Consider the following 16,232-nt stretch of genomic DNA (forward strand, 5'->3'; position numbering starts at 1 on the left):
ACAGTTTATTAATACATTCACCCCATGAAGGATATCAAATTGTGGCAATTATGAATGAAGCTGTCAAAAGCACTTTGGCTTTTCATAAATGCCCCTTATCAGTCTGAGGTAGTTCCCCTCTATTCCTAATTTTTTTAGTGGTTTTATCATGGAAAGATACTGATTTTGTGAAGTGGTTTTAAATTTTGTCAGAAGGTGTTGAATTTTTAAATTTTTTTTCTGCATTGGGCTCCTGGGTGGCTCAGTCATTGGGCATCTGCCTTCGGCTCAGGTCATGATCCCAGGGTCCTGGGATCGAGCCCCACATCAGGCTCTCTGCTTGGTGGAGAGCCTACTTCTCCCTCTCTCACTCCCCCTGCTTGTGTTCCCTCTCTCGCTCTCTCTCTGTCAAATAAGTAAAATCTTTAAAAAAAAATTTTTTTTTTCTGCATCAGTGGAGCTAACCATATATTCCCTTATAGTTCTTTCCTTTACCTAGTCTCTGGTAACCGCCATTCTACCTTTATATCTTTGAATTTGTATATTTCTAGATACCGCCTACAAATAGAATCATGCTGAATTTGTCCTTTTATGTCTTGCTTGTTTGACTTATATTACCTTCAAGGTTATCCATGTCTAGCTTGTATCAGAACTTCATTGATATTTATGACAATAATTTGTTTCCATTCCTTTGTGGGTGAACACTGGGGTTCCACATTGAAGCAGTTGTAAGTAATGCTGCTATAAACATTGGAGTACAAATAGCTGAGACACTGTTTTCAGTGCTTCTGGGTATATACCTGCTAGAATTGCTGGATCATATGGTAATTTTATGTTTAATTTTTTTGAGAAGCGACAGTGACTACACCATTTTACACAAACAGCATATAGCATTACACAGGGTTCATGTTTTTCCACATCTTGCTTGGTTATTTTCTGTATTTTTACCTGCATAAGTGTTTTGAAATTATATTTTATTGTAACACTGATTTGCAATTTTCTTGTTAACTAGTGGTTTTGATGGTTATTTCCTGTGCTTATGGGGCATGTGCATATCTTTTTTGGAGAAATGTTTATTTGAGTCCTCTGATCCCATTTGTGATTGGGTTGTTTGATTTTTTTTGTTGTTGTTGACTTGTTAGGAGTTCTTTATCTCCCCTGAACATTGATCCATTATGAGATATGTTATTTGCAAATATTTTCTCCCATTCTGTGTATTTTTGATCACTTCTGGGATTTGCAGTATCTTCATAGTACCTTTTCATGTATAAAAGTTTTAATTTTTTTTATGAAGTCCAGTTTATCAATGTTGTTGCCTATGGTTTCTGTGTGTGTGTGTGTGTGTATACACACACACATATATATTGAAGATTTTCCATTTTGTTTTCTTCTAAGAGTTTATAATTCTACCTCTTACATATAGGACTTGCATTCATTTTTAGTTTTTCTCTTCCCTCCTTTTTTCAGAGAGAGCGAGAGCAAGCATAACCAGGGGAGGTGTTGGAGGGAGGGAGAGGGAGAAAGAATCTTCAGCAGACTCCATACTCAGCGCAGAGCCCAACTTGGGCCTGAGATCAGCTTGGGCCTGAGATCTGACCTGAGCTAAAATCAAGAGTCAGACACTTAACCAGCTGAGCCACCCAGGTGCCCCATTTTTAGTTTATTTTTCTAAGGTGTAAGAGAAGGATCCAACTTACTCATTTCCATGTGGATATTGCATTCTCCCAGCACAGTTTGTTGAAAAAACTGTCCTTTCTCCATTGAATGGTCTTGGCATCCTTGTAGAGAATCAGTTGACCTGATTGTGAGTTTATTTCTAAAGTGTCAAGTCTGTTCCATTTGTCTGTCCATGTGTGTGCATTATTATGCACATCATACTATTTTATTTATTATCATACTATTTTAATTATTACAGTTTTGTCATAATGAAGGAAAAAGATAAAGATACCGGAATTTATGAAAGAAACAAGTTTTTAACTGATATGTAAGTCTTCCAATTTTTTTTTGTTTTTCCAAGGTAGTTTGACTTTGAGGTCCTTTGAAATTCTATATGGTTTTAGGATGTATTTAAAAAAAAATAAATTCTTTAGTAAGTGCCATGAGCTTTTGTTAGGGATTGCAGTGAATCTGTAAATTGCTTTATGTAGTGTTGTCATTTTAATATTAATAATTTCAAACTGTGAATACAGTATTTCTTTCCATTTGTGTCTAGTTACTTTAACAGTTTGGCAGTTTTATTTGCAGTTTATTGTGTTAAAAACACTTAACATGAGATCTACCCTCTTAATATTTGAAGTGTACAGTGCAGTATTGTTGATGTGCACTGTTATACATTAGATCTAAGACCTAGAGCATATTTAATTTTCTAAACTACATCGTCTTTCCCATTGATAAGTTATTCCCCATTACCACTTTCTTTCAGCCCCTGTCAAATCATTATTCCACGTTTTGAGTCTATGAATTTGACTGTTTTGTATACCTAATATAAGTGTAATTATGCAGTATTTGTCTATGACTGGTTTATCTCACTTAGCATAATGTCTTATGTAAATGGAACCCTAAGTAGTAAAATACTTAGTAAACTTAAGGAGATGAGAGATTTGTATACTGAAAAGTACAAAACATTGATGTAAGAAGACTAGCAGAAAAATATCCCATGTTTATTGTTGGGAAACTTAATATTATTAAATTGTACACATGGTTTTCACTCTACTCTGTGGGTTTTTGTTAATGAATTCAAAATTGATTTACAGATTATCTGCAATTTATAGATATGGGAAGAATGATTTTCTAATTCCAGTAGAACTTAAAAAGATCACAAATAGTTGAGTCTGAGAAAGAACAAAGCTGAAAATATCATAAATCTTGATTTCAAATACAGAGCACTGAAAACAGTATGTACTAGTATGAAGACAGATGTAGATAAACCACTGGAGTAGAATAGAGAGCTGAGAGGTAAATAGCCCTGGGTAAATCCAGAGGTCAGTGGATGTTTGACAGAAGTGCCAAGAATAGGGGCGCCTGGGTGGCTCAGTCGTTAAGCATCTGCCTTTGGCTCAGGTCATGATCCCAGGGTCCTGGGATCAAGCCCCACATCAGGCTCCCTGCTCCACGGGAAGACTGCTTCTCCCTCTCCCACTCCCCCTGCTTGTGTTCCCTCTCTCACTGTGTCTCTCTCTGTCAAATAAATAAAATCTTTTTAAAAAAATAAAAAGTGCCAAGAATACACAATGAAGAGAGAATTGGATCTTCAACAATTGGTGTTAGGACAACTGAATATCCATATGTAGAAGACTGAAATTACATCCCTATCTTTTGCGCAGACATCAACCCAAAGTGCTTTAAAGATTTAAAAAGAAGGTAGAACTAAATCTGTAGAACTCTCAGAAGAATACTTCTAAGAGCTTCATGATACTGGTCTTGCCAATGATTTTGTGCATATGACACCAAAAGCATAGGTAGCAAAACAAAAATCAATAGTTAGGATCACATCAAATTAAAAGGCTTCTTCATGGGCTGCCTGGGTGGCTCAGTCTTCAGCACCTGACTGTTGAGTTTGACTTAGGTCATGATCTCAGGATTGTGAGATTGAGCTGGCTTTGGGCTCTGCACTCTGGGAGGCGGTTGTAGTAGTGGGTAGGGTGGTCTGCTTGAGATTCTTTTCCTCTGCCCCTCCCCTACTTGCGTGTGCATGTGTGCATTCTTTCTCAAATAAATAAATAAATCTATTTATTTATTTTTATTTTTTATTTTTTAAAAGATTTTATTTATTTATTTGACAGAGAGACAGCAAGAGAGGGAACACAAGCAGGGGGAGTGGGAGAGGGAGAAGCAGACTTCCTGCTGCGCAAGGAGCCAGATGTGGGACTCGATCCCAGGATCCCAGGATCATGACCTGAGCTGAAGGCAGACGCTTACCATCTGAGCCACACAGGCTCCCCTAAATAAATCTTTTTTAAAAAATGCTTCTACACAGCCAAAGAAACAATCCACAGAGTGATAAAACAGGTAACAGAATGGGAGAAAATATTTGCAAACCACTTAATAAAATAAGGGATTAATCTTTTTTTTTAAGATTTTATTTATTTATTTGACACAGAAACAGAGAGAGAGGGAACACAAACGGGGAGTGGGAAAGGGAGAAGCAGGCTTCCTGCTGAGTAGGGAGCCCGATGCGGGGCTCGACCCCAGGACCCCGGGATCATGACCTGAGCCGAAGGCAGTTGCTTAACCAACGGAGCCACCCAGGCGCCCCAATAAGGGATTAATCTTGCAAATGTATAAAGAGTAATTGTAACTCAACAGCAGAAAAATATAATAACTGGATTTCAAAATGGGTTAAGTGTTTGCATAGAAATTTCTCTGAAGAAGACTTAAAGATGGCCAACCTGTATATGAAACAGTGCTTAACGTCACTAATCATCACGGAAATTTAAATCAAAACCACAGTGAGGTATCAGTTAAATGTATCTAGACAGCTATAATAAAAAAACAAAAGTTAGCAAATGTTTGCAAAGATGTAGAGCAGTTAGAACCCTGGTATGCTGTTGGTGGAAGGGAAAAATGGTGCAGATACTATAAAAACCAGTATGTAAGATTTCTTCAAAAAATTAAAACTTAGAAGTACCATAGGATCCATAATCTCACTTCTGAGTATTTATCCTAAAGATCAAGATTTCAAAGAGATGTTAGCAATCCTGTGTTCATTGCAGCACTATTGGGCGCCTGGGTGGCTCAGATGGTTAAGCATCTGCCTTCGGCTCAGGTCATGATCCCAGGGTCCTGGGATCAAGTCCCGCATTGGGCTCCCTGCTCCTTGGGAGCCTGCTTTTCCCTCTGCTTCTCTCTCTCTCTCCCTCCCTCCCTCTGTCTCTCATGAATGGATAAATAAAATCTTTAAAAAAAAAAAGCACTATTCATAATAGTCAAGATGGGAAACAGCTATTGACAGCTGAATGGATAATACTCTTTGACAGATAAATGGAAAAAAATATTTTACACAAGTCTTTTATAGTCTCGGTAAATTTATTCAAAATATTTTTTTTCTGCTGTTTTTTGTAGAATTGTTTTCTGAATTTCAATTTTGGATTATTCTTTACCTGGTGCATAATATACAGCTGATACTTGATTAATTCTGTATCCTGTAACTTGATAAATTTGACCTTGGTTATATGTACGGAAGTGTTTATCCTTAATGTATGGGCATCTTTGTGGACGTGGAGTTGGTGTCTATTTAAATTATCATGTGTTTATATTTCTGTACATACACATATGATAGAAATGAAAAGTTTTTTTTCTTTCCTGAGATTATTGTTTTTGTCACATTTGGTTAGCGAAAAAGCTCAAAATTATTAGCTCCAACGTATACTTTTATTTGAATCAATCATGTTACTCTGCTCATTTAAAGAAATATCATTGAAATGACATTTTTACCCTTTTGTTATTATGCTTCCAAAATGACTAATTGCTTTTCCAAGTTCATTAAAAAGATAATGCTTTGATGAATCTCTGAACTCTACGTCTGAAACTAATATACATTATATGTTAATTAACTGAATTTAAATTTTTTTAAAAGGTAATGCTTTGAAGTTTTCTGTTTTTCCTGTTATGAAGGAGCTGTATTAAACATTAACACAGCAATAGTAATAGGTTGTAGTCTTATTAGTACTTTTTGGGGAGAACCGTGGGCAGTGGACTCGCTTAGAAATTTGCCTATACCTTAAATATCATTAGCATTGTTTGGATCATAACTGTGGTATGTCTGTGGTTAGGTCTTTAGTAATGTATTTCTGTATAAGTATTTTTCAACAGTATTTTCTACAAGAGAAATGTATTTTTGTAAGGTGAAAACATTACCTACTTTCCTCTTGTTTTAGACTGCAAAACACAGAAGCACTTAAATCTATTTGCTTCCTACATTGTATCTTTGAAAGTCTTCTCAGTTATACATTTGCTAGTGTAATACTTGTACAGCTTTGTGAATGTTGTTATAATGTCTAAGGTTGTAGTTACTCTATTTGTAACTTTTGGGATATAGCAGATTTTTTATATGTCATATTTTGTTGACACCCTGTTATATGGAAGGTTAATTTTACCAACTTCAGTTATTCTGCAGCATAGCTGTCCAGGGTTGAAGAAATAATCCATTAATAATTCACTTTGTACATTCAATTATGTTTTTCATTGTAGAAACTTTATATTATCTAAATCCATATACTATTAACTCTTTATAGTGTACATTTTAGTGTTCTTACTGTTTCATTACTTGAAAAGTTAATTAAATCATGTCATCAATTCCTTATTAAAATATTTTTATTTAAAGATTTATCCTTTTATTTTTCTTTGACTTCTTTTCTACTTTAGAGGAAATATCATTCTGCAAAAGAAGCCTATGAACAACTGTTACAGACAGAAAACCTACCTGCACAAGTAAAAGCTATTGTTTTACAACAGTTAGGTATATAAAAAATTTATTTTCTAATATAGATTGTATTAATTACAAATGCTGGGGTGGTTGGTGGGTGCAGTTGGAACTCTTCTGCCTTAACAGTCACTTTTTATTTGAAATTATGTGTTAAGATTAATGATAATGTGTATTGTTTTGAGATTTCATTTAAAATATATATTAAATGTTCTCTGTATTATTCCTTTTCTTCTTTTGTCCAGAATTGATTTATATCCACCATCTAACCAGTCCATCTCAAAAAATCCATCTAACTACACTGCTTCAATGCAACTAGTCTTTTTAAACTCAGTATTATCCTCTTGTACTTGATCTGGAGTAAGTTTGAGTATGTCCATGTGCATAGCACTTGATGAAGTTAATTAAATTGACATCTTGCACACAGCCACAGATTGAGCTTCTTTTCACAGGCTCATTTACAAAATGAATTAGTGGATCTGTTGCACCTAAAAATTACAGAATATTTCACTCTGTATGTTCTATAGCATTTCTTAAAATTCTTTGCTTTTCATAAGAAAATCTAATGTTTAATGTAAAGTTAACATTGTTCTTTCTTAGAGGGTACTAGGGAATATTCCCTAGTAATTCATATTGTTAAGTTATTCATCATATCTATATATTTTGGTTGGAGTTTGTATTTCTCTTCACTTTCTATTTGGTTTTGAGCAAATAATTCTAAATTTTAATGAAGTTTGTTGATGATATGTATGTCTTTAAATGTCATCATATCATTTTATCTATGTCAAAAACAGTTAAGCATAGTTTTACCTTAGTGGTATTTTCACAAAGGTAAGTTTATACACTTCAGTTGACTCACAGCTGAAACACTGGTTTCTATTTGTCTTAAGTGTAAATTTAACATATTTTATCATGTTCCAGTTTTTCCATTGTCTCTGTACCTATAATTCTAAACCTGTTTATTAAACAGGCACTCTGTACTGCTCTTACTGCTCTTTAAAACTGTTTTTCATTAGTTTTCCATAAGCCTTGGAGAGTTTTTATTGTTTTTGTTCTTGGTCAAATATTATATTTAGAATGTTAATGAAAATAACCAGTATCAGTAAGGTATAGAGCCTTCTGTAAGGTTTTTAAAAATTATTTATCTGATTTATCTTTTTGATTATGTAAGGTTTTATTCCTTAGAAATCAACATTAGCTTGCTAGTTGTTTTAACCTTCAAAAGAAAAGTAAATTAATCATCTTTGTATTTTTGGTTTATAGGTTGCAGTTTTTTTCAATTAAATTTGGAAAAGGAAAATCCATGGCTGCTAATTTAATAAGTGTCAGTGCATTGCCCAAAATAATTTAAATTTCTCTCAGTTCTTTATGAGCCTTCAATAGCATTGATTTTACCTTTTTGGGTGAGGTAGACTTTCCTGTAGGTATCTCTGGTAGTTTTAAATTTGGGGGAAGTTTGAAACAAAATGAGGAAATGTATGGAGAGGATATTTTATTTATGTTCTTCATGATATTCTTAATGGTGGAAAATGGTTGAATCATGGGTAAATGCCTACAATTTTTTAATTATAGGATGGATGCATCATAATGTGGATCTACTGGGAGACAAAGCCACCAAGGAAAGCTACGCAATTCAGTATCTCCAAAGGTCTTTGGAGGCAGATCCTAATTCTGGCCAGTCTTGGTATTTCCTTGGGAGGTGAGGCCAATCACTTGGATTATGCTGCATAGAGTTAATTTATAGTCTGAAATGCTAGTTTATACAATATCTGCTTTTTATTATAAATACATGATAACAGATTCTTGATAGGTAAAACTGGATTACTCTGTATTTGGTGCTTTTAGTGAGAAATTTTGATTTTCCTCATGAGTTATTATTTTTACCTTGTCTTCATGGTACTTACATTATTGCTGGTTTTTGAAGTACTGAACAGTTTTCAAGAGACATCAGATATTAGTCACTAATACTGTTTTTCAATTCAGTATTTAAACTTTGTTCCCTCTGTAATTTCTATAATTTTTAATGTATTTAACAATTCATTTTTATTGTCACTGATGACCTATGGTAAAGTTCATTTGAATAGTTTGAAATCTCAGTTTTCATTTCACATAAATGAAAATATTAGATCTGTCAGGTTCGTTTTTTCCAAGTTATAAACTTAATTGTCTTTCTTTGATTTAATTGTAAATTTCACCTGACTCTCTCTTTCTCTCTTTCTTTCTTTTTCTTTTTTTTTAGATTTTTTTTTAGATTTCATTTATTGGGCACTTGGGTGGCTCAGTTGGTTAACCATCTGTCTTTGGCTCAGGTCATGATCCCAGAACCCTGGCATCGAGCCCAATGTTCTCCCTCTCTCTCTGCCTCCTTCTCCCTCTTCCTGCTGTTCTTCTTGCTTGTGCTAACTCTGTCAAATAAATAAACATAAAAAGTAAAACAAAAAAATAAAAAGACTTTGTTTATTTAAGAGAATGAGTGAGCACAGAAGTGATGGGGAGGGGCAGAGGGAAAGGAAGGAGGCTGCTGAGCAGGGATCCTGATGTGGAGCTCGATCCTGGGTTTCCAGGATCATGACCTGAGCTGAAGGCAGAAGCTTAACTAACTGTGCCATCGAGGCGCCCCTCATCTGATTCTTTTTTACAAGGAATACTTTATTTTGAGAAACTTTGTCATGAAGTCTAATTCAAATTTAGTTTTTGTGTCAACTTTAGTTTTTGTATAATGAATAATTTTAAAATTAATGTATAATTTTTTTATTTGGTAAAGTATATATTTGAGGGAGATTATTGTTAGGTTAGTTATTTTAAAATTTTTCATTATCTATTGTGTATAATAACAGTTAACTGATTAGTTAACTACTTTTATTATACTTTTTTCTAGTCTCCCCTGGACTTACAGAAGAGTCTAGTTTGAGTTGTTTGTAATATAGAACTTGTAAATCCAAACTTAGTCTCTCTCATCCACTAAAGTTCTCAGGAAGAAGCTGAATGTTTTCTCTCTCCATTACCTAGCATTGTATGTTGAACAAAATGTCTATTTAATAAATCAGTGAATTAACTAGAATTCGGATTTGGAGCTAAGTTATTATAGTTAGTTTTGCATAATGAGGGCCGTAATTAAGAGTTATATAAAAGAGGCTTACTACTATAAAAAGGGAGAGCTATAAAATTTGACCTCTATTGTTTTATGGATTAGTACTCTTACTCCTCTAAATTCTAGGAGTATGAATACTATTTGATACAAGATAAGAATTTGTAGCATAATATGCACTGTGCATACCTTTTTAATATAAGGAATTATTATTCTTTAATTACAGACAAATATAAACAGTTTATAATGAAATATGTTTAAAACTAGTACTTAAGGGCGCCTGAGTGGCTCAGTCATTAAGCGTCTGCCTTCGGCTCAGGTCATGATCCCAGGGTCCTGGGATTAAGCCCCACATCGGGCTCCCGGCTCCGCGGGAAGCCTGCTTCTCCCTCTCCCACTCCCCCTGCTTGTGATTACTCTCTCGCTATGTCTCTCTCTGTCAAATAAATGAATAAAATCTTTATAAATAAATAAATAAATAAAACTAGCACTTAAATAATGATATACCTTTCCATCTCTTTGAGAATGGTATTCCACAGAGGGCTTTACCGATAGATACCTGATTATTAAACATTGGCATGGGCTTTATTTTTAACTTTTTGGATAAAATTAGCTCAATGTACAGAACATTTTCTTGACTTCTCAAATAGATGATATTAATCTTTTTTGGGCTCAGAATTATCATTTTAGATAGTAATTATTTTTAATCTGTTAATTTTTTTCTATGATTTCTATGATTTTGCTTCTTTTGCACTCACCTACTGTCTACTCATGTATTACTTTTAATTGGCTTTATTGCTACAGAAAATTAAATTTGTGAAAATTTGTATTTTAAATTCATTAAAGCTTGTGAATGAGGATCTCATTGTTAGTAAAATTTATAGGGATTTGATGACACTAATATTTCAGAGACTTTTATTTGTTAACCTCTGTATTCAAGGCTATGTTGCATATTGTTGCTTGTTGCTTGGCAAATGTATATAAAAGTGAGATGGTGGGGCCTGCATGGATCTTTTGGTTAAGTGTCTGCCTTTCCCGCCTCTGGTCATGATTCTGGGATCCAGGAATCTAGCCCTGAATCAGACTCCCTGCTCAGCAGGGAGCCTGCCTCTCCCTCTTCCTCTGCAGCTCTCCATGCCTGTGCACTCTTTCTCTCTCTCAAGTAAATAAAAATACAACCTAAAGAAAAAAAAAAGTGAGATGGTTGTATGGTACTACAGTTATACTCACGCTGGTAAAAGGCTCTGTTAACAGTCTCCCATAGTAACAGAACTGTTTGAAGAGTTGGGAGTGATCAGACAGCCAGCTTTGTTCATCCTCTCATTTTTTTTTTTTTAAAGATTTTATTTATTTATTCATGAGAGACAGAGAGAGAGAGAGAAGCAGAGGGAGAAGCAGGCTCCCAAGGAGCAGGGAGCCCGATGCGGGACTCGATCCCAGGACCCTGGGATCATGACCCGAGCCGAAGGCAGACGCTTAACCATCTGAGCCACTCAGGCGCCCCTCATCCTCTCATTTTACACGTGGGGGAAGTCCAGAGAAGTAAACTGGTTTCCTTAAGGCTAGTAAATGTCACAGAAAGCTGGAACTCAAGTTTACTTGGAGCTGCTTATATTAGAGGTCAGCCTGCCTTAATGGAACTGCCTTAAGTTGTATTAGGGGGAACAGTTCTTGGTGATTGGACTCAGACATTAGTACTTGGGCACATTGTTGACATTCTCTTTTGACTTTGAAAAATGGGGATGTGAAAATGCAGATTTCCGAAATTACTAATTTCTTCTGGCATTTAGGTGAATGTGTCAGATAATCTGAAATTTGGTTTTGTTTAAAAATATATATATTTTTTTCTGGGTGCCTGGGTGGTCAGTCGTTAAGCGTCTGCCTTCAGCTCAGGGTCACGATCCCAGGGTCCTGGGATCGAGCCCCTCATTGAGCTCCCTGCTCTGCAGGAAGCCTGCTTCTCCCTCCCCCACTTCCCCTGCTTGTGTTCCCTCTCTGTGTCTCTGTCAAATAAATAAATAAAATCTTTAAAAATAAATATTTTTCTGATGTCTGTCCCTGTTTCCAATTACTGCTAACTCTCTTGTTACTTCTCTGTCCAACACAGGTTCTCTGTGCTCTCTAACATCGCTTTCTCTGTTTCCTTTACTGGTTTTTCTTCTCTTTCTTAACCCACAAGTTAGTCATACTTTAGGTTTATTTTTCCCTCACTTATATGTATCCTGTGTTCTTAACCCTCTCTTTCATATGGGTGAATTGCAGATTAAGATGTGTAACTCTTAAGGTTCTGAACTTGTTTCATACCCACTTGTGTTTCCTGAACACCAAAACATCTTTTAAAAGCTCATTTATTGGGGCACTTGGGTGGCTCAGTTGGTTAAGCATCTGCCTTTGGCTCAGGTCATGATCCCCATATCAGGCTCCTTGCTCAGTAGAGCCTGCTTCTCCTTCTGCCCCCTGCTCATGCTCTCTCCCTCCCTATCTCTCTCAAATAAATAAAAAATCTTTTTTAAATGTAAATAAATTTATCATGTTCTTTCTCAAACCAGCTACTTTATTCTTTTTCACAGTAACTTACCTTTTTACATTGAGTAAATTTTACAAACAGTTATATCTCCTTTAGTATATACTGAAGTCACGGAGTCTTTATCAGTCATTTGGTGTTATTCTTTTTACACAGTTTTCATGATTTCCACTGTAATTCTGGCTCACCTGTGTGTACCAGCCCTATGGTTTTTTTTGTCCCAAATTTATTTTCATTGTCTCTAATTTTTCAGTTTACACATTGTTACAAGATTAATGTTTCTGTAAAGTGTTTTTGTCATGACCCTTCCCTTTTTAGAAAGACAAACTCAAGTTGATCACACTTGGATTTAAATTTTCCATTTGTAGACTGAGTAACTTTTGTTTATATGAAATGACTTTTATCATCTTTTCTACTGTCATCTGTGGTTCCCAACCATTTGGATTACATGAGTTAGTAAAATTTGGATCAGTAATAGTAGTGCTCAACTTAGAGTGGCTGTACAATTAAAGGTATTAAAACTTTTCTTGCTCTTTTTTATCCTCCAATGCCATAAGAAGTAAAATTATACAAAGTTCCCTGGAAATACATAATCAAATAATTTCTTTGTCTTAAGAAACAAATTTAAAAACAAAACCTCTTGGCTGTGATTTCTATAGTAAAGGTTTCCTTTTCTAATAGCTAACCTATAGGACAGTCTTTCTTCAATTCATTTTATGTAAGTTTTGTGGTTTTTTTGTTTTTGTTTTGTTTTGGTTAATTGATAAAGTCAGCATATACTGTCCTTTGCTTTTAATATTTCTTAATATAACTGGTTTTTTTAAAAATAGGATTAAAATGTAAGTTATTTAAAATACGTAAGTTTAGGAGTGCCTAGGTGGCTAAATCAGTTTAAGCGTCTGACTCTTGATTTCAGCTCAGGGTCGTGAGTTCAAGCCCCGATTAATTTGTTTAAAAAAATAAATAAAATACCTATTAAATTGGATATTTAAGATGGTTTATGCTCTTTTTCACATTCAGTTTCTTAGGAACTATATCTCACTTTTGAAATTTTCATGAATTAAGGAATGTTTGTTCTGAGTATCGTAAGTTTATAAAGAAAAATGTAGGTTATTATCATTTAGTTTTTTTTGTTTTATACCTTTATTCCTGGTCTAGAGGAAACCTGAATACAAACTGCATATAAATTGAGACCTGTGTGCTTAATCCTACCAAGTCCTACCAAATTTGGTAATAATTTCAGTAGAATTCATTAATATAACATGTGTTAACACTTAACAAGAGAGAAAGTTCATTTAACAGCAAATTACAAGGTAGATTATATATTTTTGTATATGTAAGCATGTATGCATACATGCATATATAGTAGCTTTTTAGGTTTCTTTTTTTCTATTTACATTATTTTGGTAAATAAATATAGTTAACTTAAATATTAATGGAATACTTTATATATATGTATACTTGTACCTGTTTCTTTATACCCATACCCATTCTTTCCTCCCTTTCAGGTGTTATTCAAGTATTGGGAAAGTTCAGGATGCCTTTATATCATACAGGCAATCTATTGATAAATCAGAAGCAAGTGCAGATACATGGTGTTCAATAGGGTAAGCCTTCTTTATATTGAGTTAATAGTATTTTCATAGATACACAAGTTCATATAAATATGTAATTTATCATTACATATTACACCTGTAATATACTGTGTATTACTATTGTACTCTGTTTCAGACAACTTATTCTTTCTCTTTTTAGTGTGCTCTATCAGCAGCAAAATCAACCTATGGATGCTTTACAGGCTTATATTTGTGCTGTACAATTGGATCATGGGCATGCAGCAGCCTGGATGGACTTAGGCACTCTCTATGAATCCTGCAACCAACCTCAGGATGCCATTAAATGCTACTTAAATGCAACTAGAAGCAAAAGTTGTAATAATAGCTCTACACTTGCCGGAAGAATAAAATTTTTACAGGTAAAAAATTGAAATTTTATTTTAAAAAACTTTCCCGTATGATAACTGTCATGAGGAGGGTGGCTTTTGTTTTCATGTCAGTAAGTTTGTTCATAATTTTTAATATTTTGTGGTATTTTACTTTTCATTTAAAGTAAAAGATGCAGTATTTACAGTGTTCTTTTGCACATTTACTTTGTTGATACACATTAATTTGCATGATTTTTTGTGTGCTGTATCTACATTTTTAAGTTATAGCATTTTAGAGAAAAGAACACAAACATTCTTTTCCACTCTTGATTGAAATTTCATGAGACCTGTGAGGTTTCTGAAAAAGAGAAAATAGCTTTGTTCTGACTCACACAAGTATATTCTAGTTGTCCTCTTTATATGCAGCATATATCAAACCCCCCAAATTTAGATTCTATTTTCTTTAAGAAATAAATACCTGTAACATTGAGGAAGATTTAGTGGACTTGCTCTTACTCAAGTAGGCCTGTGTTAAATTTGCTTTTTACATAATTTTTCCTAGGCTCAGTTGTGTAACCTTCCACAAGGTAGTCTACAGAATAAAACTAAATTACTTCCTAGTATTGAGGAGGCGTGGAGCCTACCAATACCTGCAGAGCTTACCTCCAGGCAGGGTGCCATGAACACAGCACAGCAGGTGAGAAGTTGGGTTATCTTCTGTAGGTGCCCAGCTTTAAGGGTTCTTTCCAATCTGTAGTGATCAAACTTATATTACTAAGTACAAGATTGGCTTTTTTTTTTTTTTTAAATAAAAGTCTTCACATTTAATTGTAAGGGATTTTAGATCAAAATAAAACTTGTTTGGGGCACTTGGCTGGCTCAGTCAGAAGAGCATGTGACTTTTGATCTTGGGTCCATGAGTTCCAGCCCCACATTGGGTACAGAGATGACTAAAAAAATAAATAAATTTTATAAAGTAAAAATAAAATTTCCTCTGAAATGGGAAGAAACTTGGGGTACCAATTTCAAAACTTGTATATTTTCTCATAAATTCAAAAGGGTTTTTTTTTAAAGGCACTGTTACACAGTGGTATATTAAAAATAAAAGTTCTTCAAAAGAAGGTACACATTCCTCCATTAATGATTCATTCAGTTTAATTTTTATCACTATCCATGATATCCACATAACTTTGAAAAGTATGCAGCTTGTAAATTTTTATAATTTGAAGGAATGAATTATGAATATATAGAACCATATTTTTGTCTTACTTCTGTGATCCATAGGCTTACAAAGCTCATCATTCAAATACCGAACCTGTATTAGGCCTCAGTCAAATACCACTTTCACAGCAATCCTTGCCAGTACATATGATTACTTCTAGCCAAGTAGATGGCCCATCCAGTCCTGCCAAGAAGAAAAGAACATCTAGTCCAACAAAGGTATGTGTGTGTGTGTTTTGTGTGTGTGTGTGTGTGTGTGTGTGTGTGTGTGTGTGTGTATTTTAGAGAAATGGAAAATCCCAATCAAAAATGAAGCTCTCTGTTTTCTGAAATTTTTGCTGTCATGTATTTTCAACTTGTGTATATCAGGGAATGAAAGACTTTCACGGTTTTGCTGTTTATCTAAACAGCATTTTCCATACCAATTATGTAAGCATCATTTAAATTTAGAAGGTAGTGATAGATACTAGAACAAGTTATATTATTCATTTCTTGCTTTTATAAACTTAACACACTTAATATCCTCCCTGATGGGGACAGCTTGTTAGCTCTTTGAGACATGATTTACATAAGTAGCTTTTTAGAGGGAGTTAGAGAACAGTGTATGTTTCAAATTAGAAAGCTTCCAAATTGATTGTACATTTTAAGTTATCTTTTAAATAATTTAAATAGATAAGTCCTATATCTGTGTAAATGTTCCAATTAGTCATTTGATGTCTCACTAATAGTGTATGAATTTAACCAAATATTCCTTAATTTTTTTAAATAAATTTTCCTCAGAATAGTTCTGAGAACTGGAATAGAACTGTTCCACTTATTCCAGGACAACAGCAAGTTCATTCATGGTATTTGACACCACAGAAATTACAGGTATGAAATAATTCTTTTTTTATTTTTTTAAAAAAATTCCATGTAGTTTTAACATACATAGTTTCAGGTGTATAATGTAGAGACTAAGCAATTCCATAAATCACCCTGTGCTCATCATAAGTGCAAACTTTAATCTCCGTCTATTTAACTCATTCCCTTACTGGTAATTATCAGTTAGTTTATAATTAAAAGTCTTTTTTGGGGC

General features: G+C 34.2%; 1 protein-coding gene across 12 annotated transcripts in view; it reads left to right on the top strand.

Annotated features, from left to right (window-relative positions):
• LOC148162094 (lysine-specific demethylase 6A-like) overlaps positions 1 to 16,232 on the top strand; it is a 166,154-nt gene that overhangs the window by 89,515 nt on the left and 60,407 nt on the right. For 9 of the 12 annotated variants that reach the window (XM_088020334.1, XM_088020336.1, XM_088020335.1 and 6 more), the window contains exons 9-15: positions 6,343 to 6,436; positions 7,973 to 8,099; positions 13,521 to 13,619; positions 13,768 to 13,987; positions 14,499 to 14,633; positions 15,221 to 15,376; positions 15,938 to 16,027. In XM_088020334.1, the coding sequence (XP_087876460.1) occupies positions 6,343 to 6,436; positions 7,973 to 8,099; positions 13,521 to 13,619; positions 13,768 to 13,987; positions 14,499 to 14,633; positions 15,221 to 15,376; positions 15,938 to 16,027 (921 nt within the window). Of the gene's footprint in view, positions 1 to 3,868; positions 3,988 to 6,342; positions 6,437 to 7,972; positions 8,100 to 13,520; positions 13,620 to 13,767; positions 13,988 to 14,498; positions 14,634 to 15,220; positions 15,377 to 15,937; positions 16,028 to 16,232 lie in introns of those variants that run through there. The other 3 variants (XM_088020337.1, XM_088020338.1, XM_088020345.1) reach the window with 2 other exon arrangements.

This window comes from Eumetopias jubatus, unplaced genomic scaffold (assembly GCF_037043125.1).
Source record: "Eumetopias jubatus isolate StellerSeaLion01/CBP00866 unplaced genomic scaffold, mEumJub1_p1.0 scaffold_23, whole genome shotgun sequence".
In the NCBI taxonomy this organism is placed as follows: domain Eukaryota; kingdom Metazoa; phylum Chordata; class Mammalia; order Carnivora; family Otariidae; genus Eumetopias; species Eumetopias jubatus.